General features: G+C 34.6%; 1 protein-coding gene across 2 annotated transcripts in view; it reads left to right on the plus strand.

The window, feature by feature from the left end:
* Positions 1–24,978, plus strand: part of LOC145271204 (INO80 complex subunit B-like) — a 141,302-nt gene that overhangs the window by 97,596 nt on the left and 18,728 nt on the right. For both annotated transcript variants that reach the window (XM_080126769.1, XM_080126770.1), the window contains 2 exons: positions 12,107–12,163; positions 21,995–22,113. In XM_080126769.1, the coding sequence (XP_079982895.1) occupies positions 12,107–12,163; positions 21,995–22,113 (176 nt within the window). The remainder of the gene's footprint in view (positions 1–12,106; positions 12,164–21,994; positions 22,114–24,978) is intronic.

Raw genomic sequence — 24,978 nt, forward strand, 5'->3', positions numbered from 1 at the left:
CTTTTATATAGAGAATTGCATCAGTAGTGAGATATCTTCTAGAGCGGTAGAAGGATCCCACCATTTTCCCAGCGACCTTGGCAACAGACTTGATGTAAGTGTTCCATTTCAGATCAGGAGTAAAGGTCAATCCCAGAAGCTTGTCAGAACATGGCGCCTCCCCAAGATGAGAGCCATTCATTTCAATTGATGCCAGATGAGGATCAGAGCGTTGGTGATGTAAAGATAGGAGCTTAGTTTTACATGCATTATGAATAAACAATATTGTCTACGAGATTATCACGTTTATAAAAATGTTTTAAAAAACAAAATAATCTTTGAAATCTAGTGGTGAATATTCTTTTTTTCTTTCTCACAGAAAAGACTTTGCTAGTCTTTCTCTACTCTATTGTTTTTTTCATGAAACATTCACAGCTCAAAAAAAACAAAAAAAAACGGATCCACTTTGCATACCTTGCCAGGAACCATACACAACTAATCATATACTAACAAGATGTGAAGACTTGAAAACAAACCGACAAAATCTATATAATGAAAAAACTTCAAAGGATATTTTCACTCATGGAGACTGGTGCTACCAGATCAGGCTGTCTACTGGCTTCCTGAGACGAAAAGCACCTACATCGATTTTCTGTTTTTGTTTTCTATTTCACCTTTTGTAAAACTTAATTATGTTCTGCAAAAATAAAAACAAAAACAACAGCCCCCATTCCCCCCTTCCACTCTTTTCTTTTTCTATCCTTACTACTCAACCCCGTCGGTGGGGCATAAGAATACACCGACTGCCCTCCTGCAGAGAGTAAAAACCTCTCAATGGAGCCACCTGTTGGCCGTGAGTGGCGACCCGTAATGCCTAGGAAAGGGATCCTGGTGGCTGAGTAATTGATACCTAGGGAAAACAAAGGTATCAGTGGCAACACTCCACTTTGGCCTCGTACTGGGTCAGACGGGCGGTTGGACGGGCCCGATCCAATCAATCGGCTGGTCACGTCAAGCTCTAAACCTGACTAACATAACAAGAAAATCCACTCGTACTCTCCACCTTTTTACAATAAACAGATTTAGAAAGCGGTGGCTCATGGGTCAATCGACTCGCTGGACAAATGGACTTTTCATGGCTGAAAAACAAATATTCTTACTAAAAAGAGGCTTTTGAAAAATTTTTTAGTAAAAATGGACGAACTACAGGTGCTTAGGTCTACCAACGAGACGAGTATACCTCCCGTGTATCCCTGTTGCTGTTGGGGCGAATGGGTTCCCCCCCCAACACCTCCCATATAGGACTCCGAGGTGGGTGGGGAGCACTAGAGAAGAAAAATTACGAACTACAAAAATGGCCCACTATAAGCCTCAAAAAAGAAGTCATTCAGAAGTTTCTGATCTAACCAGCTCAGATTCAGAAACTGAAATAAACAAACAAACCTTCCCGAGATTTTTTGTAATAGAAACAATTGAAGGAGAACAAATAACAAAAATGTCTCCTTTCAAAATAGAAAGGATACTATCAAAAGAAATCAAACCAAAAACTGTAAAAAAGCAAAAAAATGGCACACTGTTAATCGAAATAACAAACCAGAAACAAGCAATCGAAATTAAAAAATGGAAACTTTTTGATAATCGAAAAATAAAAACCTACCCCCATAGAACATTGAACACTAGCAAAGGTGTAATCAGGTGCCCCGAATTAGCCCTGTGCCCCTTAGAAGAAGCAAAAAATAATCTTAAAAATCAAAACGTCATTGATATCAAAAGAATTCAGACAAAAACAAGATCCGGCGAAATCATAGACACAAACACTTACATATTAACATTTGATACTCCTCAAATACCTAACAACATAAAAATAGGATATGAAAAAATAAATACTGAAATTTATATACCAAGCCCATTCAGGTGTCACAATTGTCATCGATACGGGCACCATAAAGATCGATGTACACAACCACCAACTTGCATGAGATGCGGAGACAAAGAAACACATATTGATTGTCAAAATGCACCAAAATGCGTCAATTGCCATCAAAATCATAGCGCAAACTCAAAAGAATGCGAAAAATGGAAAAAAGAAAAAGAAACTCTCAGAATAAAATACACCAAAAACATAAGCTTTCAAGAAGCCCGTAAACTAGCAGAAAACACAAAATACTCTGAGATAACAAAAAGAAATACACAGCCTAACTTTGAACCAAATAATACAACAAAAACAAATCCTTCAAACATCCAAATTGAAATATTCACGAAATTACTCAATGAAATGAGAGAACTAATAGAAGACTTCAAAAAAACTATGAAACAAACCATCACAGAAAGTAAAGATTTTTTAAATAATATAACCGAAATAAAACAAAGTCCCCAAACTAAAACTCTACCACAAAAACCTATTAAACTCCAAACAACAACATCCCTAGAAACAAACCTTACGACAGAAAAAATTAAGAAAAATAAACAGACCCCAAAAGAACCCCACAAGATAGATACCAATAAAAGCAAAATAAACAGATCCCGCTCATCCTCTAGATCAGGATTTCATCACCCACCGCGACCCCATTCGCGATCTGAAACCCGAAACACCCAAACTAACATCGAAACTATGGACGTAGACATAAACACCAACAGTCCAAAACCAAAAGAAAATATAAACCATGACTAACAAAATCCTACAGTGGAACATAAGAGGATTAAAAATTAATATCGAAGAAATGCAAATACTTATCAAATCCTTATGTCCTGCAATAATTTGCCTACAGGAAACACACTTAAAAGAAAATGACAAAATTAACATAAAACACTACTCAATATACAACCACATAAACAAATTATCATGCAAAGCCACCGGTGGATCATCAATACTGATAAACGAAAACATTCCACACAGCAAAGTGAACTTAAAAACAAATATGCAAGCTGTTGCAATAACTGCAACACTACACAAAACAGTAACCCTGTGTTCACTCTATATACCACCAAATGAAACAATAAACAAAACAGAATTAAACAATATAATCAAACAACTACCTAAACCTTTTCTACTGTTGGGAGACTTCAATAGTCACAATATATGGTGGGGCAGTAAAAAAAACAACAAAAGAGGCCAAACCATAGAAAAAATAATTAACCAAAATGATCTATGCCTACTCAACAACAAAGAGAATACATATATGCACCCACCAACGGGAACCCTATCAGCAATCGATATAACACTATGTGACCCAACTATATACATGGATTATAGCTGGAGAACACATAAGGATGCATGCGGAAGTGACCACTTCCCAATCATAATAGAAAACGAGAATCCCAAGCCAGAAGACAAAACACCCCGCTGGAATTTACAAAAGGCAAATTGGGAAAATTTCCAAAATACATGTCAATACAGATTAATACCTGAAGCGAATCCTAACTTAGAACACATCACATATTTCAGCAACACCCTACTCACAATAGCCGAGGAGAACATACCAAAAAGTTCCACTACTACAAAATATAACAAACCCTGGTACAATAAAGAATGCAAAGAAGCTATAAGAGCCAGACGTGCAAACCTAAGGAAATTCAAAAACAGTCCAACGAAAGAAAATTTGGACACCTATAAAAACAGCAAAGCCAAAGCACGGAAAACTATCAAAGAATCAAAACGGAACTCGTGGAAAGACTATGTAACAAAAATTAATCAAAACACAAAACCCAAAAAAGTATGGGAGATGGTCAGAAAAATAGCAGGAAAAAATACAAAGAACCCTATTAAACACCTTATATGCGACAACACAAAGATTACCGACAAACAAAATATCGCAAATAAATTAGCAGAACAATTCTCAATGAACTCATCATCAAAAAACCAAAATAAAAAATTCCAAGCTATAAAGAAAAATGAAGAAAAAATAAAAATAAACTTCAAATCAAAAAATGAAGAAAACTACAATCAATTATTCAACAGTGCAGAACTAGAGGAGGCAATAAACAAATCTCCCGATACAGCAGTCGGCCCCGACGAGATCCATTATCAATTCCTCAAAAAACTACCAAAACCATCACTGGACTACTTATTACAAATTTACAATGAGATATGGATAACTAACAACATTCCAAAAAACTGGAAGCAGGCAACAGTAATCCCAATACCCAAACCAAAAAAAGACCATACAAACCCAACAAACTACCGACCCATTGCACTAACTAGTTGTTTGTGCAAAACTTTTGAGAGAATGATTAACGAAAGGTTAAATTGGTACTTGGAAAGCAAAAATCTAATTACAGAAAGCCAGTCGGGTTTCAGGAAAAATAGAAGCCCCACCGATCACTTAATAAAACTGGAAACACGCATAAGAGAAGCATTTGCAAAAAAAGAACATCTAATAGCAATTTTTTTTGACATGCAAAAGGCGTATGACACCGCTTGGAAATACGGAATCCAAAAAGACCTGTATGAACTAGGACTTAGGGGTAGAATGCCAGAAATTATCAGAAATTTCTTAACAAATAGAAACTTCCAAGTACGGATGGACAACACTTATTCAGTCCAAAAAGATCAAGAAATGGGGGTCCCCCAAGGCAGTATCCTGTCTGTCACCCTCTTCAACATTAAAATAAACAATATCATAAAAAACATAGACCCAGGAATTGAAAACGCCCTATACGTGGACGACCTACTTATATACTACCAATCTAAATATATACAAACAGCCGAACGCAAACTACAACTCTGTCTGAATAAAATAAACAAATGGGCCATAGAAAATGGATTTACATTCTCAGAGGAAAAAACTAAATGCATCCACTTTTGCAAATTACGAAAATTCCACCACGACCCCAACCTGAAAATGGATAACAAGAACATCCCACTCACCGACCAACATAAATATTTAGGTATTATATTCGATAAAAAATTGAACTTTATACCGCATATAAAATATTTAAAAGCAAAATGCCAAAAGACAATGCAATTGATCAAAGTCCTAGCACACACCGATTGGGGTGCAGACAAAGTCACATTATTGAAATTATACCAAACTCTAATCAGATCTAAAATGGACTATGGATGCTTCATCTATGGAGCAGCAAGGAAGTCCTACATAAAAGAACTAAATACAATCCATCATCAAGGATTAAGATTAGCCTTGGGAGCATTTAGAACCTCTCCAGTAGAAAGCCTCTATATAGAGGCCCATGAGCCTCCACTGATTCTAAGACGACAGAAGTTAGCGCTACAATATTACCTAAAGCTGGTATCATGTCCAACAAATCCTGCATATCAATGTACCCTCCACCCACAATACACACATCTCTTCAACAAGAAAGAAAATATCAAGCCCTACAGCCTCCGGATAAAAAACCTTCTCACAGAAGCCCAAATGGACATTACAAAAATACATAAATATAACAAATCAAAAACTCCACCCTGGATGATCAAACAACCACACATAATATTAAAATTAAATAAATATCCCAAAACGAAAACCCACCCATCAACCTTCCATGAAGAACTACTTATCATCCAGAATACATACAAAGAATATACACAAATTTACACTGACGGATCAAAAGATGGAGATAAAGTAGGATGCGCAGCCATCCACAAAAAAATAAAACTAAAGAAAAGGCTCCCAAACGAATCTTCTATTTTCAGCGCAGAAGCAACAGCCATAGATTTGGCACTGAATATAATAACCAATGATGACCATCAAACATATATCATATTTACTGACTCACTTTCAATACTCATATCTCTAAAAGAAAAAAAAATGACAAACCCACTTATTACAAAATTGCTAAACAAAATAGATGCCATAACCATGAAAAAAAACATTATCTTTTGCTGGATACCAAGCCATATCGGCATCTACATGAATGAACAAGCAGATAAGGCAGCAAAGGAAACTCTGCAATAAAACCACATGTGGAAAAATCCCCTATACAGACCTAAAGACTAAAATAAACACATATTTGAAGAGAAAATGGCAAGAAAACTGGAGCTCATGCACCAAAAACAAATTATTCCAAATAACACCAAATATTGGAACAAGAGACACCAAAAAGTTAACAAGAAAGGAAGAGGTAGTAATGACCAGACTGCGAATAGGTCACACTCACATCACTCACTCATATTTACTAAAAGGGGAGGAGACACCAAACTGTATAACGTGTCAAGAACCCTACACAATACACCATATACTGACAAACTGCATTGACCTTGAACAAATCCGAACAAAGTATTACCAAGAAAAAAATCTGAAAACAATATTAAACAAGATTGATCCCCAAAAAATTATCAATTTTCTGAAAGAAACTAAAATATACTCAAAAATATAAGGAAAGACCCCCCCCCAAAAAAAAACAAAAAAAAAAAACCTTAAGAAGAACAAACCAATATTTAACACAACATAACGAACCTTTCGGCATTAAATGACCCCAAAGTGGTTGATATGCCGTAAAACAGAACAAACAAACAAACAAACACTCATGAAGACCCAACTACCCTCTTCAAATATCTGAAGATAACAGGCTTATTCAAAAAATTAAAAACAGTATTTTATCTAACTATATAAACATAGACACTGAACACCAAATGCACACAAAAAAACTTATAACCTTTTATCTATATATAAAAATGAAATTGTCTGTCTGTGTGTGTACATTTCCCTACCAAACTACTCTGTCAATTTTCAGTCTACAGACTCGAGATTTGACATAAGGAGTATCAAGGTTTTGGAAAATATTTTGAATCAGTTTTTAGCCAGAAATTTGACTGCTAGTATCAACATAAAGGGTAATGACAAAGCCGCATTAAAATTTATCCCAACCAAAGATAAGGTCCCTCATACCGATTTAAAACAAACTATTAATAAATATATTAAAAACACTATCAATAATTCCCCCCACTCTTTATCTGTGCCCAAACCTAAACGTAGATTCCCTGAACAAAGCTTCTTTCTTAGAACTGCACGCCTGTGGAACTGTCTTCTGTTTTCCTACTTTCCAGCTAACTACAATCTGATTGTTTTCAAGTCCAATGTAAACAAGTTCTTGATGAGCCGTTCCACTTAACAAATTTACCGAATTTCCATTACTAAAAATTACTATATTGTCCAATTTCTACTGCACACTCTTTAACCCTTATCCTCGAGTGGTCTTTGGGCCTTGATAAGTGGTGATGTCTATGTAAAAAAACAAAACAAAAAAAAACAAAGCTGACAAACCAGCTCCTGTATCAAATCAAGGAAAACAGAAACCAAACAAAAGAATGACCAGAAAGGAGGAAGTTATAATAAAAAGACTCCGAACATTCCGAAGACATTCAAAAAAAATTTTTTTTTAGTTTGTGTCTGTACAATTGGTTTTGTGTGATACATCTTTATCTTGTTCTTTAATTAAAGTTGGTATTAAAACAATTTCAAAAAATAAACAATTGACGAAAAAAATATTACAAAGTAGTGCTAGAATGTTACATTGCAATACCATATTTTTTTTTTAGTCAAGTAATGTTTTATTTTGCTTCAGTCGAAGTGCTCAGAAGTCAAGGGGCCCACTACCTGGGGCTAACACTTGAAGTCTATATGAGATACATAGATATTCGAATGTTCCATCGCAAACACTGAGTTAGTAAAGAAGTTATAACATAATTTTCCTCTCCCCAATTAACCATTTTTATATGTTGTAGTATATCTTTCGTATCTTTATATCTTTTTGTAGTATATCTTTCGACACATACACTCACACACATTGGTCTGGCTGCTGCAGCCTTTGGTAGACTCTCGCACAGAGTTTTTATGAACCGTAACCTCACCACCACCACCACCAAGGTTTCTGTCTATAGAGCAATCTGTCTCTCCATCCTCTTGTATGGCAGTGAGTCATGGGTGCCTTATAGACGCCACCTGAAAAAGCTAGAAGTATTTCATACCAACTGCTTACAGCGTATACTAGGTTTAAAATGGTGGCACAGGGTGCCACACAATGAGATACGCAGGCGCACTCAAATGGACCCACTTGAAATAATTCTAACTAATAGACAACTTAGGTGGCTTGGTCACACCATCCGGATGCCAGCAGAAAGGCTCCCACGCAAGGTCCTCTACGGGGAACTTGCAGAGGGCAGACGCAACCCTGGGGGTCCACGTAAACGTTTTAAGGGCCAACTAAAAACATCATTGAAAAAGTGTGGCATAGAATCCAACGCCATCGAACATGCTGCTGCTGATCGGAGAAAATGGCGAAACATCTGCCAAGAGGGCTTGGAAACTTTCACCTCCACCTATAACGACCGAGCAGAGCGAAGAAGACACCAAAGGCACGCGGCGCAGCGGGCAGACGGCATCTTCCCTTGTGCTGCCTGCGGCCGTGTATGCAATTCACGAATTGGACTCCACAGTCACCAGCGAGTCCATCAGGCGTAATCTATCTGGGACTGTTAGGCATGGTGCAATGTCATCGTCGTCAGCGACGGACTACTGAAGAAGTATATCTTTCATGTTGGTCTCTTGGTCTTACTGGATTCTAGGACAAGAATTTATCTAGTCTGGTGGAGTATCCAGCTTCGTGCTATTACTTGAGGTAATATCACTTGGAGAAGGTGCACCATTCCTCGGAAAAGCTGTGGGGTAGCTGTAGTGAGAAGATCTTATTTGGGCTGCGAATACTATGTGATTTTGAATATTTGGTCAGGGTTTACTTCTACGGAAAAAGTATCCTCATACCAGATTGTTCTGACAAACCCCTGTACAGAGAGACCTTAGACACTCGAGGATAGTGTCTAGTAGGCATTCAAATGGGTGTTTGTATATTGAATGAAGCCGAAATACTGAATTTAAAGTAAAACAAGTGGTACCTACATAATTGTCATAGTACAAATAGTAACATATCCAAAAATTATGAAAAACGATAAGGTAGAAAATTAAAAGGTTTGACACTTGTACAGTATAATCAAGACATTAAAAAATGAAAATATCGAAAAAAGGTTATATATATATATTTATTTTTTATTTTTTTTTTGTACGAATCCGTTTTGGACTGAAGATCTCCGAAAAAAAATTTAATTTAATTTGATCGAGTAATTTTTTTTTATGAGAGCAGAAAAACACGTTTTCATGAGAGCGCATTGAAGTCAGCCATTATGAAATTTATTGTACATGCCACGGGGAGATAACTCAGTTTAAAGCGCCGACACTCCCTCCCCATCTTTAATTCTAGCTTTTCTTCCTAAAAATCGAACCTTTTGCTCGGTATCAAAACAAATTTTTTTTTCGCTGTAAAACAAAAACTACTTGATCAAATTAAGTGAAAATTTTTTTTTGGAGAACTTCGTTCCATAACGGATACGTACGATATAACCTTTTTTTATTTGATATTTTCATTTTTTAATGTCTTGATTAAACTGTACAAGTATCAATCCCCATTCTGCATACCTTGCCAGGAACCATACACAATCAATCGTATACTAACATATACGATGCGAAGACTTGAAAACAAACCGACAAAATCTATATAATGAAAAAACTTCAAAGGATATTTTCACTCATGAAGACCCAACTGAAAATAACAGGGTTACTCAACAAAATTAAAAACAAAAAAAGTACCTTATTTAACTATATAAACATAGATATAGATACTAACCACCAGATACCTTGGGGCATAAAACTTATAATTTATAGTGTATATAGTTATATAACCAAAATTGTTAAAAAAAAAAAAAAAAAAAAAAAAAAAAAAGACTTCAGCATTAAATGCCTACTAAGATTGATATGCCATAAAACGAACCAATCAAACAACCTCATAACTCATCTCTCTACAACCGCTATAAAAAAATCCTTTCTTTCTCTGGCTATCTGGAGCCAAGTGGAACATCCACAAGCGGAGTATTTTTTTTTTTTTTTTTTAAGAACTGCACATTTGTGGAGCACAATACCACAGGGTTTCTTCCCAGCTTACTACAGCGTGACTGTTTTCAAGTCCAACATTAACAAGTTCTTGTTCCTGACATCTAGTGGTCCTGGATATGACCTTAAACTATATCCGATGGTGAGGCCCCAGCTTGCGGGCTTTGGGGAGTGTGGAGCCACCCTTTAATTGCCATTGCTCCCAGGTCCACTCTGACCCGGCGTGGTAGTACCTGTTAGGGTCCCAGTTATGTGTTAAATAGAAACCGACTTGAAAAAAAAAATATATATATATATTCTATTAAAAAAAAGGTTTTTTTCAAAACCACTGGATTCGGCATTAAATAACCTGAAAAGGGTTGATATGCCGTAAAACAACCAACTAACCTGACATCTAGCCACTCAGCTCGCCTGATTGCCACCCCTTTATCTTCTTTGTATGGGATGCAGTAAAACAAGATCCAGCTGCAATATGAAGGATGAGCTAACAGCCAAGATTACCACAGCTTAGGGTGGAGGTGATGGTGGGGGGGGTTACCATTTGTTGGAATCAGAGGTACCGATCCGTAGAGAGCGTGTTCAATATTTCGTAGAGGTTGTTATGTTGAAGGTCGAAATTTGAAGTAAATTTGAATGAAAGCAAATTACATTATATACAGTGTTTTTTTTTTTTTTTAGTTGCAATATATATAAGTATTTGTGTACATGCGTGTGTATTGTATGTATATATATATATATTTTATGGAGGTCCCCGCTTATCAAGGCCCAGAAGCCACCCGAGGATAAGGGTTAATAGGTATACATTAGTCACTGTGATTTTAGCGCAGTAAACATTAGTGGGGATTTTGTAACTTGGATTACTTAGGAGGACGGTTCAATAAGAACTTGTTCACAATCAGATTGTAGTCGGCTGGAAAGCAGGCAAACGGAATAGAGTTCCGCAGGTGAGCAGTTCTAAGAAAGAAACAATATTATAAAATTATTTCTCTCTGATAGGCTCATAAGAGTAGTAGTTGATGGGCAAAAATCAGAAGCTCACAGTATTAATGCTGCAGTCCTTCAGGGGTCCATCCTGGGCCCAACTCTCTTCCTGATTTTCATCAATGATCTTCCAAATCACATCCTTACATCATTCGTAGACATCTATACTGATGACACTACCATCTATAGTAGCACATCTAAGACCGTAAACGACCAAGTTCTCTCTGATTCTCTCTCCTCTGATCTTGAACAAGTGGTTCAATGGGGAAAGGAGTGGCTGGTTACTTTTAATGCATCTAAAACCAAGCTTCTATCTTTACATCATCAACGTTCTGATCCCCATCTAGCATCAATTGAAATGAATGGCTCTCGTCTTGGGGAGGCCTCATGTTTTGGCAAACTTCTGGGCTTGACCTTTACTCCTGATCTTAAATGGAACACATACATCAAATCTGTTGCCAAGGCTACTGGAAAAATGGTGGGATCCTTCTATCAATCCAGAAGATATCTCTATCAATATGAGCCAGGTACATCCAAGGATTGAGTACTGTTGCCACATCTGGGCAGGAGCTGCTAGAAAGTACTTGTCCAGCCTTGGTAGAGTTGAAAATAGACTTCGTGGCCTCGTAGGAGATGTCCTTTTCTCTTCCCTGCAGCCTCTGTCTCACAGAAGAGATGTTACGAGTTTGTCTCTGCTTTATTGTTATTTTCATGTCAAATGTTCGACTGAGCTTCAATCTATGATCCCCCCTCGCCAAACTTTCATAAGAAACACTCGTCTAGCAGAAAACACTATCAATAATTCCACCCACTCTTTATCTGTGCCTAAACCTAAACGTAGATTCCATGAACAAAGCTTCTTTCTTAGAACTGCACACCTGTTGAATTGTCTTCCGTTTTCCTGCTTTCCAGCTGACTACAATATGGTTGTCTTCAAGTCCAACGTAAACAAATTCTTGAGCCGTTCCACTTGAGTTAACAAATTTACCGAATTTCCATTACTAACGATTATACTATATTGTACAATTGACTAGTGTACGCTCTTAACCCTTATCCTCGAGTGGTCTTTGGGCCTTGATAAGTAGTTATGCCTATGTAAAAAAAAAAAAGAAGTCTCGTATGACTTTTTTGCGTCTATATTTGTACATAACGTTTTCGTTTACTGCTTTCGTTTCTGATAAGTTTTAATTTGATAAAATCTTTCATTCATTTTTTGTCTGTTGATTTTAATGTCATTTTTTTTTCTTTCCCAGAAACAAACGTTGGAACGTCTTCTGAAGAAACAAGAAACAAAAGCAAAGACACAAAAGGTAGAAAAAAAAAACAAACAAAAAAAATTAACAAATTATTTCAAACCAAATAAACGCTTTAAAGTAAATTAAACCACAAAAATATTAATCCGAAATTTTTTTTTTGGGGGGGGGGGTGAGAGTATAGAATAGTTTTTCAAAAATTCCCCTACATGTTAAGAATGAGTTCCTGAATAGTAGCGTTATTATTGCAGCACGGTCCATAAACTGCACAAGTGCCAAGATTTTAAAGGAATTATAATTGTAAAAAATTAATTAATTAATAAAAATAAATAAATTTAAAAAAAAAAGGTATTTGTACAGTTTAGTCAAGACATTAAAAAAATAAAATGCTGAAAAAAAAGTTTAAATTGTATGTATCCGTTATAGAACGAAGTTCTCCGAAAAAAAATTCACTTAATTTCATCAAGTAGTTTGTTTTTTTTTACAGCGGAAAAACACGTTTTTATGAGAGCGCGTTGAAGGCGGTCATCTTGGATTAAAAAAAAAAGTTTGAATTTTATCAACATTATTAGATACAGGTATCATTTGATATTGGAATTATTTGATACTTGGTGAGTTATATATACAGGGTGTCCGTAAAGTTACTATACAGTCTTACAAGTTACTCTACAGACACCCTGTAATATATTAACAGTACAGTAAGATATTGTATTAAAATTTTTATTTGTAACATGTTCCCTGTAAACGTTAGGCTGAAGAGTTTAAAGGAATTACTTTCAGGTAATGTGTTCTTGGCCATTGCTATTGGTGGTAGAGAAGGTTTCTAGTAATTATTGAAGGAAACAAGTTTAGTCAGTCTCACATACAACGTTCTAGTAAATTGATCCCCCATTTTTAGAACTGATCTACATCCTCGTTTTGACAACAACAACTAATAAAGATGAGAATAATAGTCCGAAATAAAAAAAAATAAATAAATATATACAGGGTGTCCGTAAAGTTACTATACAGTCTTACAAGTTACTCTACAGACACCCTGTAATATATTAACAGTACAGTAAGATATTGTATTAAAATATTTATTTGTAACAAAAGAAATAAAAAGAAATAACACCTTTACGTTTATAAAAATCTCAGAAAATACACGTGTTACATCCGAAAAGACTGTAACAATCAAGGCAAACAATTTCTATGACAAATATTCAAATCGCTTCAAAATAAATTTGCGCTCTTCCAAAGTTAGCTTGCGTGGCATGCTTGATTAAATAAACCTGTAAAAAAAAAAAAAATATTAACTATTGATAAAAATATAATACAATAAAACAATAAGACTGTATAGTAACTTTACGGACACTCTGTATGTTACTTCATGAAATATTCATTTCTTAATATTCTTGGCGCTTCTACACTATTGGGACGAAATTTCGGAAATTGTATATTGAATTTCACATGAAAACAATGGTATCTACGAATTCCTCGTATTTTTAAGATGATTATATCCAAAAATTACGAAAATCAATAAGGTAGAAACTTATTTTTTAAAGAAAATAAAAAATAGAATTTGATGAAAACGATCGTAAGACACAGGAAAGTTACAAAGAGAGGTCATTTTTCGTTTTGATTTAAACAAGATGGCTGCAACTTTTCACCTGCTAACACGATTAAAGTTGGTTTTTTTTTTGTTTAAAAATTCAGTAATATTCATTAAATTAATGCTCTTTTATACATATATTCACATCGACACTGATTCCCTTAAGATGAAGCCGCCCTGTCAGTGGGGCTAAGATTTTGACAACTGCAACCCTATACACTTTCTTAAGTGGTCTTATGATTTTGATCAGGACTATATATATATATATATATATATACATATTTTTTTTTAAATATAATGGGTGGAAGTCTCTCGAGAGCTCTTTCAGCTATCATCTCATCAGGAGAAAATCGATAGCGTAAAAATAATACTATGTCGAAAGTAAAGAGTTCTGATGGGGAACTATTGAATGTGCCAAAAATACGGTGACACTAAAATAAAGTTTATTAACGTTTAAAAAACGATTAAAATAATGGCACAACGAGGGGAAAAAAAAACGGGAGAAAAGATTCAAAGTTCCCCAAAGAGAAATAATGCGTTAGATGTTTCTTTCTGCCGGCACAAAGGTTTCCGCACCGCAATAGAGACAGACTCCAAAATCTTTAAATGGTTTCTGGAGTCTGCTCTATGTAGCACCTCAAACCATTCTATTTTATATCTATCGGCACAGCATGGGTTGTCAACCAAATGCTGGCCAATAGCAGAGTCCAAGGCTGCAGAAGGAGGGAGACTACCAGACCCCATCCTCCCTTGTCTGATCTTCGATGGAACATGCTGGTTTATATGAGTCAAAAGATGCAAGGATGTTCGCCCAACATAACCAGCATCGCACTGACATTTGAATTGATATACAATATTGCTATTTTGGATGTAAGGCAAACTATGCTTGCGAAAAGAAGGAAAAGCAGGTCTCGTAGTATATACCAAACGCAAGGACATAGAATAAAAACAGTCATAAATACTTCTGCAAATCTGTTTGGAAAGTCTGTTACTCTTTTCCCCAATCCACGGTAATTTTAAATAAACCGGGCATTTCAAAGGTCCGAACTTTTTAGGGGATTTAAAATCCACAACCTTTTTGAAAATACAGTCATCAATAAGGTCAACAGGATAACCATTATTGATGAATATTTCCCTGATCTTATGGAATTCAACGTCTAATCTGTTAGGTGAACAAATCATGAGGGCTCTATGTACCAAAGTATGAATTAAGCCGACCTTACGTGATTTTGGTACAAAAGACAACCAGTTCACATATAGGGCAGTAAATGTCGGCTTTCTATAAATTGTAGTGAGAAAGACCCCCCCTTGAACGTTCGACAAGAACATCCAAGAAAGGAAGCGAATTATCCTTCTCACTTTCCATAGTGAACTTTAGAGCTCCTATAAAAAATATCAACGCTTCACTTTGCGATGGAAAAACAGCAAAAGTGTCGTCAACATATCTGAAATATGCAGTGGGTTTTGTTATAGAGTTAAACAGAATGGATTCATTGTACCCAACGAAAATATCCGCTAAAGTTGGGGCCAACGGACTCCCCATTGAAACCCCTGACAGTACATAATATCACAGAAACTAAACTCCACAGATTTTGTGCACATTAAAATGAGTTCAATAAGAATCTCTTTGGAAAAACGTGGAGCAGTCAGGCGACTATCGTAAAGCGCGTCAGTACATATACGTATCATCTCATTCAACGGTATGTTGGTAAAGAGACTAGAGACATCAAAAAAAAATAAAAGACGTCTCTGCATTAGAATCCAACCCACGTACATAATCAACAAACTGAAAAGAATCAGGGATACAGTGCGTGGTGTATAACTCGCGCACAGGTTGCAGAATTTCCACAAGCCACTGAGCCAAAGAATGTTGTGCCGAACCAACCATTGATAAAATAGGTCTCAGTGGAACACCTTGCTTGTGTATTTTGGGGAGACCATTCATTCTAGGACGTTGTGAACCAGAGGGTCTAATCCTGTCATAGACGTCCTTGCAAAAAACTTTCTTTTTAAATAATGCAAGTAGACGTCTTTGCATTTTTGCCTCGTTCTTGCAAGTATTATCCGTCAACTCGACAGGACCGAGTTTACGGAATTTCGAAACATCGTTGAGAATAACTGCCATTTTCGCAACGTAGTCCGATTTGTCCAAAATCACCACTCCTGCACCTTTGTCTGGTTTGCACATATAAATATTGTCATTGGATTTTAACGCTTTCATAGTTTTAAATTGCGTTATGTTCCAGACAAAGTCGCTATAATCAACAGGTGTGTTACTGTATCGGTGAGCTAAGGCAACTAAACTAGATTTCATCTCAGAAATTCTTTCCGGGGAAATAGGGACATTATGTCTAAGTTGGGAGAACAAAACTTCAAAGGCAGAAAGTGTTCTCTCTTTATTTATACTGGTTGTGGGAAATACAAAAATCCAATCCCTTAGGCAGAACTCTATTTTCAATTTCTGTAAGTTCATTTTTCGAAAGATTGAAAATATGTTTGCTTCCATTAATGAGTTCACACCCATATCTTCTACGAACCAGAAGAGCAAGTTGTTTATTATTGTCTTTGGAAGCACGTTGCTTAGCAAATTGATCACCGATGGATAAATTCTTGCGAAAGCAGAAAGTCAAAAAAGGCCAGGAAAACCTTAACTACAGACCAGAGGTAATGACGATTACTAATATACACCTCTAGCTTCTCTGTCAAATTATTGATATCGTCTCGTATAAACACCCGCTCCATAGACAAACTAGGTTTTACCCAAGATGCAGCAATGTGTTTACTGATATAAAGTGGGGCCACATCTTGTTCCAGACACGAACGCAAAAAAACTATGGAGAGGTTGGTAGATCTAATTCTACTCCTTATTCGAATAATAGTATTACAGGTGTCAATTTGATGTTGACTGTACCTTTCCCGAAGATATTTAAATAAATGTTTAGAGGTACAGAATTTATATACAGTTTTTAATATAATGGGCGGAAGTCTCTCAAGAGCTCTTTTAAATGGTTTCTGGAGTCTGCTCTATGTAGCACCTCGAATCATTCTATTTTATATCTATCGGCACAGCACGGGTTGTCAACCAAATGCTGGCCAATAGCAGAGTCCAAGGCTGCAGAAGGAGGGAGCCTACTAAACCCCATCCTCCCTTGTCTGATCTTCGATGGAACATGCTGGTTTATACGAGTCAAAAGGTGCAAGGATGTTCGCCCAACATAACCAACATCGCACTGGATAGTTTGCCTTACATCCAAAATAGCAATATTGTATATCAATTCAAATGCCAGTGGGATGAAGGTTGTCATCCAAGACTGAAGAGGCTTCCCTCCCCTTTGGTTTAGTTTCAGAGTTTTCCTTCTAGACGGATGATCTGGGAAGATCTACTGGGTCCGTCAGCACTGAGAGGGTTTGCTCTGTGCCTGGGTTCTAATCCAGGTATTTCTGCGACCCCGCGAGGTTAGTTAATGTTACTGGGTTAGTTTGTAGAGGTTATATATCTGCTGAATAGTTACACTCCTCAAAGTGATTTAGGGACATTGCTATTTCATTGTTACTGGATAAAGGGGGTGAGTGGAGCTCATGCAGTGTCAGCAACTGAAGATATCTCTTTTCAACCCTTCCTTTTCATAACCTATCATACTTTCATAAATCAGAGTCCATTTTCTGTAGGCTGTTTTTGAACCCAGTCAACGACGGGTACTTTTGCTAGTATATATATATATATATATATATATATATATAAAACTAAAAGGTAACTATCTCTATATATTTTTAAATCAAATTTATTATGTAAATTCAAAAATATATATTTTTTCTACTCATTTCTATCTCTAACCTATATTAATTTTCTTATAAATTTTAAATCCAAACCTTTTATTTCAATTTTTCAGATTCATCTGCCTTACTTTTAATGCTAGGTTTATTTTTGGTGTCTTTTAAATTCAATAAAAATCCTCCTAAATTTGCTGATGAGGAGACCGTGCTTACCAAAAAAACTATATATAATTATTCTACATAACTTCATGTATACCACAAATAAAAAGCACGGATTTCCGAAACGATCGTACAGATAATTGACTTTGTTTTTGTTCCTTCTTATGAAACTGATTTTTAATTTAATTAAAATTTGACTTTTAAATTAAAAAATTTTTTTTTTAATTTTTAAATTGTAAATCACATTACTTAATATTGAATTAGCTCTAGGACATTTAACTATCGAGCTTATTATATATCTAAATTACAACGAGCATTTCCTGTATTTTAATTAAACTAGTAATTTCACTGTTACATTAAAATACACTTAGCTCTTTAGACTATTATTCTAATCTCCTTTAAATTATATATATATATATGAAAAATGGCAAAATAAAAGATAATTGCAACTTTCCTTCCGATTTTGTAATCATGTCCAAATGCATTTTATTTTCTTTTAATGGATCGATAAGTGCTATTTCTTCTAAGGAGTTAAGGGCAGAATAGATTCATTGATTGATATAATTAAATGAATGATTTTGCGCTATGGAACAGTTGCTGTGAAGAATTGTGAATGTCAACGTAATTAAAGGAATAAATTGTAAGATGGTCAACACCATGAAATTTGGAATATATATATGTTATATCTTCCCTCTTTGGTTTTTATACATAAAGTAAATTTCACAGTGTATAAGGATTATTTGATACTGGAGATATTCATAATTGTACCCTATTTCCAAAAGAGGGGAGATATAACATATGAGAAATAGTTGGAATCAAGTCTTCCTTTGCTGTTATTTCAGATCAATTGCAAACCACAGCAGCAAGTTCTAGTTTCCCCTCCATCAAGGCCAAACTCCTATCTTTACATCATCAATGCTCTGATCCCCATCTTGCAACAATTGAAATGGATGGCTCTCGTCTAGGAGAAGCCCCGTGTTTTGACAAGCTTCTGGGTTTGTCCTTTACTCCTGATCTGAAATGGAACACGTACATCAAGTCTGTTGCCAAGGTCGCTGGAAAGATGGTGGGATCCTTCTACCACTCCAGAAGATATCTCACTACTGATGCAATTCTCTATCTATATAAAAGCCAAGTACGTCCAAGGATGGAATACTGCTGCCATATCTGGGCAGGAGCTGCTAAAAACAGCCTATCCTGCCTTGACAGAGTACAAAATAGACTTCGTGGCTTAGTGGGGGATGCCCTTTTCTCTACCCTGCAACCTCTCTCCCACAGAAGAGATGTTGCAAGCCTATCCTTGTTTTATCGTTATTTCCATGGCAGGTGCTCGTCTGAACTCCAATCTCTAGTTCCCCCTCGCCAATCTTTCACGAAAAACACCCGTCTAGCTGAATCCACTGTAAAAAATTTCCCCCACTCTTTATCTGTGCCTAAATCAAAACATGGATTCCATGAACAAAGCTTCTTTCTTAGAGCTGCACGCCTGTGGAACTCTGTTCCGTCTGCCTGCTTCTCACCTGATTACAACCTGGATGTCTTCAAGTCCAACGTTAATAAATTCCTAATGAACTGCCCCCTTAAGTAAACACTTCATCAAATCTCCACACTAACGTACTGTACTTGCAATAACCCTTATCCCTGAGTGGCTTCCGGGCCTTGATAAGTGGTGACCACCGTGTAAAAAAAAAAAAAAAAAGGCCAGAAGTTTTGGGGAAAATATCAGATATTTGTAATTCATATGCAAAACTAGGAAAACAAATGACTATGATGAAACATTTTATGATTGTAAAAAAACGTGCCAAAAATAGGCTCTGGATAATGGATGATCCACTTAATGTGTGACGTTAAGGGCAAACGTCACACACCCCCTACACAAATCAGGTCATTACCTTTCCAACGTTAAATTTTGACACATAGTTTTAGTCTCCCCTCCATCAAGGCCAGAGGTTTTGGGGAGATATCAGATATAGTTACTCTTAATTCTTGTAACAGTTTGCAAATGTTCTTAAAAGTGACTTTGTAGCTGGGTTCGAATCTACCGACTAATAGCTATCGTCACTTCCTACTCTGATGATTGCAAAAGCATGAAACAATGTCTGTAGGTATAAAAATAATTCTATGTAAATATATATTTATTACTTACTAGCATTTCAGCCGGCGTTGCCCGGGTGTTTGGAGGTGTATGTTGAGCAAAAAAAAAAAAAAAAAAAAAAAAAGCGGTCAATTTTTTTAACTTAAGCCCCTATTATGACCCCTTAACATTTATTGTTTTGGGCTCAAATCTAGTTATTAAGTTAGATACATGTCCAAAGGAACCTATATCTAAAATTTCAAGACCCAAAATTGTAGAGTTCTCAAAGGTCAAATCGTTGAACTTTGACCCCCTAGCAGCCAAATTTCTGGCTGAAAACAGATTACAAAGATTTTCCCAAATCTCAGTACCCTGTATATCAAATTTCGAGTCTGTAGACTTAAAATTGACAGAGTTATTGCGTAGGAAAATGTACACACACAGACACGTTCACTTATATATATATAGAGAGAGAGAGAGAGAGAGAAAAAAAAAATAATAATGATTATAATGCCGTTCATCAAATTCCGTCTGTGTTTGTTTACAATAGCATGTCAGCTGATATTTGAGCTTGATGATGAATGCCCTGGAAAAGTAACTTCTGATTAATGTTTTGCTTTAAAATATGCAAACGAATAAATGACTTGCAGCGATTTTAAATGGTACCTCTTCTTTTATTGGAAACTGAATTCATTGATGAGAAAAAAATTAAAATAAAATGGTGAAGTACATCCGGGCTTGAACAGGGAATCATTCGATCTGTAGTTGAACGCTATACCACTGAGCTATATCTGCACATGATAATAACTCTGGTTATATATATAGATAGATAAAAAAACTAGCCTAGGTGCTCAAGTGTTTGATGATGTGTGTTGAGCAAAAAAAAATAAAGTGGTAGTAGGAAGGCAGGCTCGAACTTGTACCGTGAAGGAGGAAAAGAATGTAAAAAAAAAAAGTGACGTCTTTGATGTTGTGTTTATCGCCAAACTGGAAGTGGCAAAGTTTTAAATTAAGGCTAGTCAGTCGAAAAGAGGGGATGACTTTTGAAAATATCGTATCGGCGAAAAAAGCGACCCCTCTTTGTAGAAAGCTACCCAGTTCAGAATGAAGGAATTAATGTTTTTAGCCAATTTTTCAATATTTGTTGTCCGGAAGGTCGAGCTTCAAAACGATACTGATCTCGTGAAAATCCGTCGCCTCTGTCGAAAGTTTTAGGTAGACATACATACATACATTCAAACAGACAAGTGAGATTTATATAATAGACTAGTGGGAGTACCTGGCGTTGCCTGGGTGTTTAGAGGTGTGTGTGTGTGTGTTGGGGGGGGTAGATCAAAACAAAATGGGTAAAGTAATAACCCTGTTTAAAAAAAAAACAAACAAAACATGTCACCCGGATGTTTGGAGGAGTAAAAGAAGAAAAAAAAGGTAGGTTCGAGCCCGAAGCCTTGACGCAATGGTGGAAAAAAGGGAAAAAAAACTGACATCTAACCCGCTCGGCCACAAGGGGAGAAGAAGTGAAAACTGTTAATTTAAGGATTATAAAGTGAAATTGACAGGTGCGAGGATTTAATGCTAATGAGGTCAAACATATTCCGCAGTTAAGTTTTGCTGCGAGGCAGTTTTTATTTTTTCTTTCCCCAACTTTGGCTGTTTGTTTCCCCAAGATATTGGTGGGAGGGGGGGGGCATCTAAAATGGGTTTGTTCATTTGAAAAGCAATTGTCCGATATGACGGTTTTTGCTGCATTAATCAAAGCTGATTTGCTTTCCCTGTCAGGAGTGTCAGGGAGCTGATGCTACGGATTCAGTTTCGCTTTTTTATACTGAAAAGCGAAACGAAGACGCAGTGATTGAAAAAAAAATCTCAAAAATAGCGCGTAAAAGTCGGGCAAATTAAAGATAGACGCAACCTCCGTTCGTAACTTAACGTAACGTTCGTGCTATAATTTAGACAGTATATAAAAAGTTTTAAAAAATGAGCGCCCCCCCCCCCCTCCAAAAGCCTTCGCCGGACATACACAAAAAGTACACACACACAAACACACATTTTGCCTTTTATATATATATATATATATATATATATATATATATATATATATAGATGTTTTATTTATAGAACCATAGCTTGTCTACACATTAAGAATATGTTTCAGTCACAGCTTCAATAAGCTCAACATCCTTAGGTTAACAAGTCTGTTCTTTATTCTCTCTCTATTTTTTAATTGGCCTTTTGATGTTTCCTTGCACACAATCAGTTGACGAAATCCAACATTTTTTTTTTTTTCCAGATGAAAAGCAGCAAGAAAGCGGAAATTCCACGTTATCGTTACGTCAATGGAGTGTCCGGAATTTTTATTTCAGTGCCTCTTGGTCTTGACTTTCCAGTGAGTGCAGTGCCCATTACAAGGTAACCTCATTTTATCCGCCATTTTTTTTTTTTTTTTCTAGTGTATGTATGCATGTAATAAAACTGTGATATCTTGCTTGCTCGACAAACACTGACCCCAACGCTCCTTCTGTGGATTCCTTTTCTTTATCTTCTCCTCTGACCGTGCCATCATCTCTCACTTTATATTTAACTCTGTGATATGCAAAAACAAGCGACCCCCTGCTTCTTATTTCTTTTTCTGGTACACATAAACAATTGGCACCCCCTTTACAATCTTTTCCTTTTTTTTTTTTCCAACTATTTCTGCGGATTATTTTTGATTATTGATTGGACACTAAGCAACCAGATTATGAAAAAAAAAAAAAATTGGAAAAATTAAATCAATATTTAAAGAGTTGGAAAGAGGGTTCATTTTTTTTATTTTTTTATTTAACTATTTCTGCGAATTATTAATGATTAGACACTAAGCTACCAGATTATGAAAAAAAAAAATTGGAAAAAGTAAATCAATATTTAAAGACTTAGCAGGAGGGTTCAGTTTTATTTTTATTTATTTATTTTTTTATTTTTTTAATTTTTATTCAATTTTCACCCCAATCAAGGCACAGTGCCACTTTGAATTAAGGAGATACTATCGATTTATGAAAAAAAAAAAAATTAATATTTAAAGAGTTGGAAGGAGGGTTCATTTTTTTTTTTTTTATTTAACTATTTCTGCGAATTATTATTGATTATTGATTAGACACTAAGCTACCAGATTATAAAAAAAAAGAAATTGGAAAAATTAAATCAATATTTAAAGATTTGGAAGGAGGGTTTATTTATTTATTTTTTTTTATTTAACTATTTCTGCGAATTATTATTGATTATTGATTAGACACTAAGCTACCAGATTATGAAAAAAGAAAAATTGGAAAAATTAAATCAATATTTAAAGATTTGGAAAGAGGGTTTATTTATTTTTTTTTTTTATTTAACTATTTCTGCGAATTATTATTGATTATTGATTAGACACTAAGCTACCAGATTATGAAAAAAGAAAAATTGGAAAAATTAAATCAATATTTAAAGATTTGGAAGGAGGGTTCATTTTTTTTTTTTTTTTTTTTAACTATTTCTGCGAATTATTATTGATTAGACACTAAGCTACCAGATTATGAAAAAAAAAAATTGGAAAAATTAAATCAATATTTAAAGATTTGGAAGGAGGGTTTATTTATTTATTTATTTTTTTTAACTATTTCTGCGAATTATTATTGATTATTGATTAGACACTAAGCTACCAGATTATGAAAAAAAAAAAAATTGGAAAAATTAAATCAATATTTAAAGATTTGGAAGGAGGGTTTATTTATTTTTTTTTTTTATTTAACTATTTCTGCGAATTATTATTGATTAGACACTAAGCTACCAGATTATGAAAAAAGAAAAATTGGAAAAATTAAATCAATATTTAAAGATTTGGAAAGAGGGTTTATTTATTTATTTTTTTTATTTAACTATTTCTGCGAATTATTATTGATTAGACACTAAGCTACCAGATTATGAAAAAAGAAAAATTGGAAAAATTAAATCAATATTTAAAGATTTGGAAGGAGGGTTTATTTATTTATTTATTTTTTTTTTAACTATTTCTGCGAATTATTATTGATTATTGATTAGACACTAAGCTACCAGATTATGAAAAAAAAAAAAAATTGGAAAAATTAAATCAATATTTAAAGAGTTGGAAGGAGGGTTCATTTTTTTTTTTTTTATTTAACTATTTCTGCGAATTATTATTGATTATTGATTAGACACTAAGCTACCAGATTATGAAAAAAGAAAAATTGGAAAAATTAAATCAATATTTAAAGATTTGGAAGGAGGGTTTATTTATTTATTTTTTTTTTTTAACTATTTCTGCGAATTATTATTGATTATTGATTAGACACTAAGCTACCAGATTATGAAAAAAAGAAAAATTGGAAAAATTAAATCAATATTTAAAGATTTGGAAGGAGGGTTTATTTATTTATTTTTTTTTTTATTTAACTATTTCTGTGAATTATTATTGATTATTGATTAGACACTAAGCTACCAGATTATGAAAAAAGAAAAATTGGAAAAATTAAATCAATATTTAAAGATTTGGAAGGAGGGTTCATTTTTTTTTTTATTATTTAACTATTTCTGCGAATTATTATTGATTATTGATTAGACACTAAGCTACCAGATTATGAAAAAAGAAAAATTGGAAAAATTAAATCAATATTTAAAGATTTGGAAGGAGGGTTTATTTATTTATTTTTTTTTTTATTTAACTATTTCTGTGAATTATTATTGATTATTGATTAGACACTAAGCTACCAGATTATGAAAAAAGAAAAATTGGAAAAATTAAATCAAGATTTGGAAGGAGGGTTCATTTTTTTTTTTTTTTTTTATTTAACTATTTCTGTGAATTATTATTGATTATTGATTAGACACTAAGCTACCAGATTATGAAAAAAGAAAAATTGGAAAAATTAAATCAATATTTAAAGATTTGGAAGGAGGGTTCATTTTTTTATTTTTTTTTTTATTTAACTATTTCTGTGAATTATTATTGATTATTGATTAGACACTAAGCTACCAGATTATGAAAAAAAAAAAAAATTGGAAAAATTAAATCAATATTTAAAGATTTGGAAGGAGGGTTCATTTTTTTATTTTTTTTATTTAACTATTTCTGCGAATTATTATTGATTAGACACTAAGCTACCAGATTATGAAAAAAAAAAAAATTGGAAAAATTAAATCAATATTTAAAGATTTGGAAGGAGGGTTCATTTTTTTATTTTTTTTATTTAACTATTTCTGCGAATTATTATTGATTATTGATTAGACACTAAGCTACCAGAT

Source organism: Euprymna scolopes, chromosome 46, assembly GCF_053919585.1.
Source record: "Euprymna scolopes isolate OS-2025 chromosome 46, ASM5391958v1, whole genome shotgun sequence".
NCBI lineage: Eukaryota > Metazoa > Mollusca > Cephalopoda > Sepiida > Sepiolidae > Euprymna > Euprymna scolopes.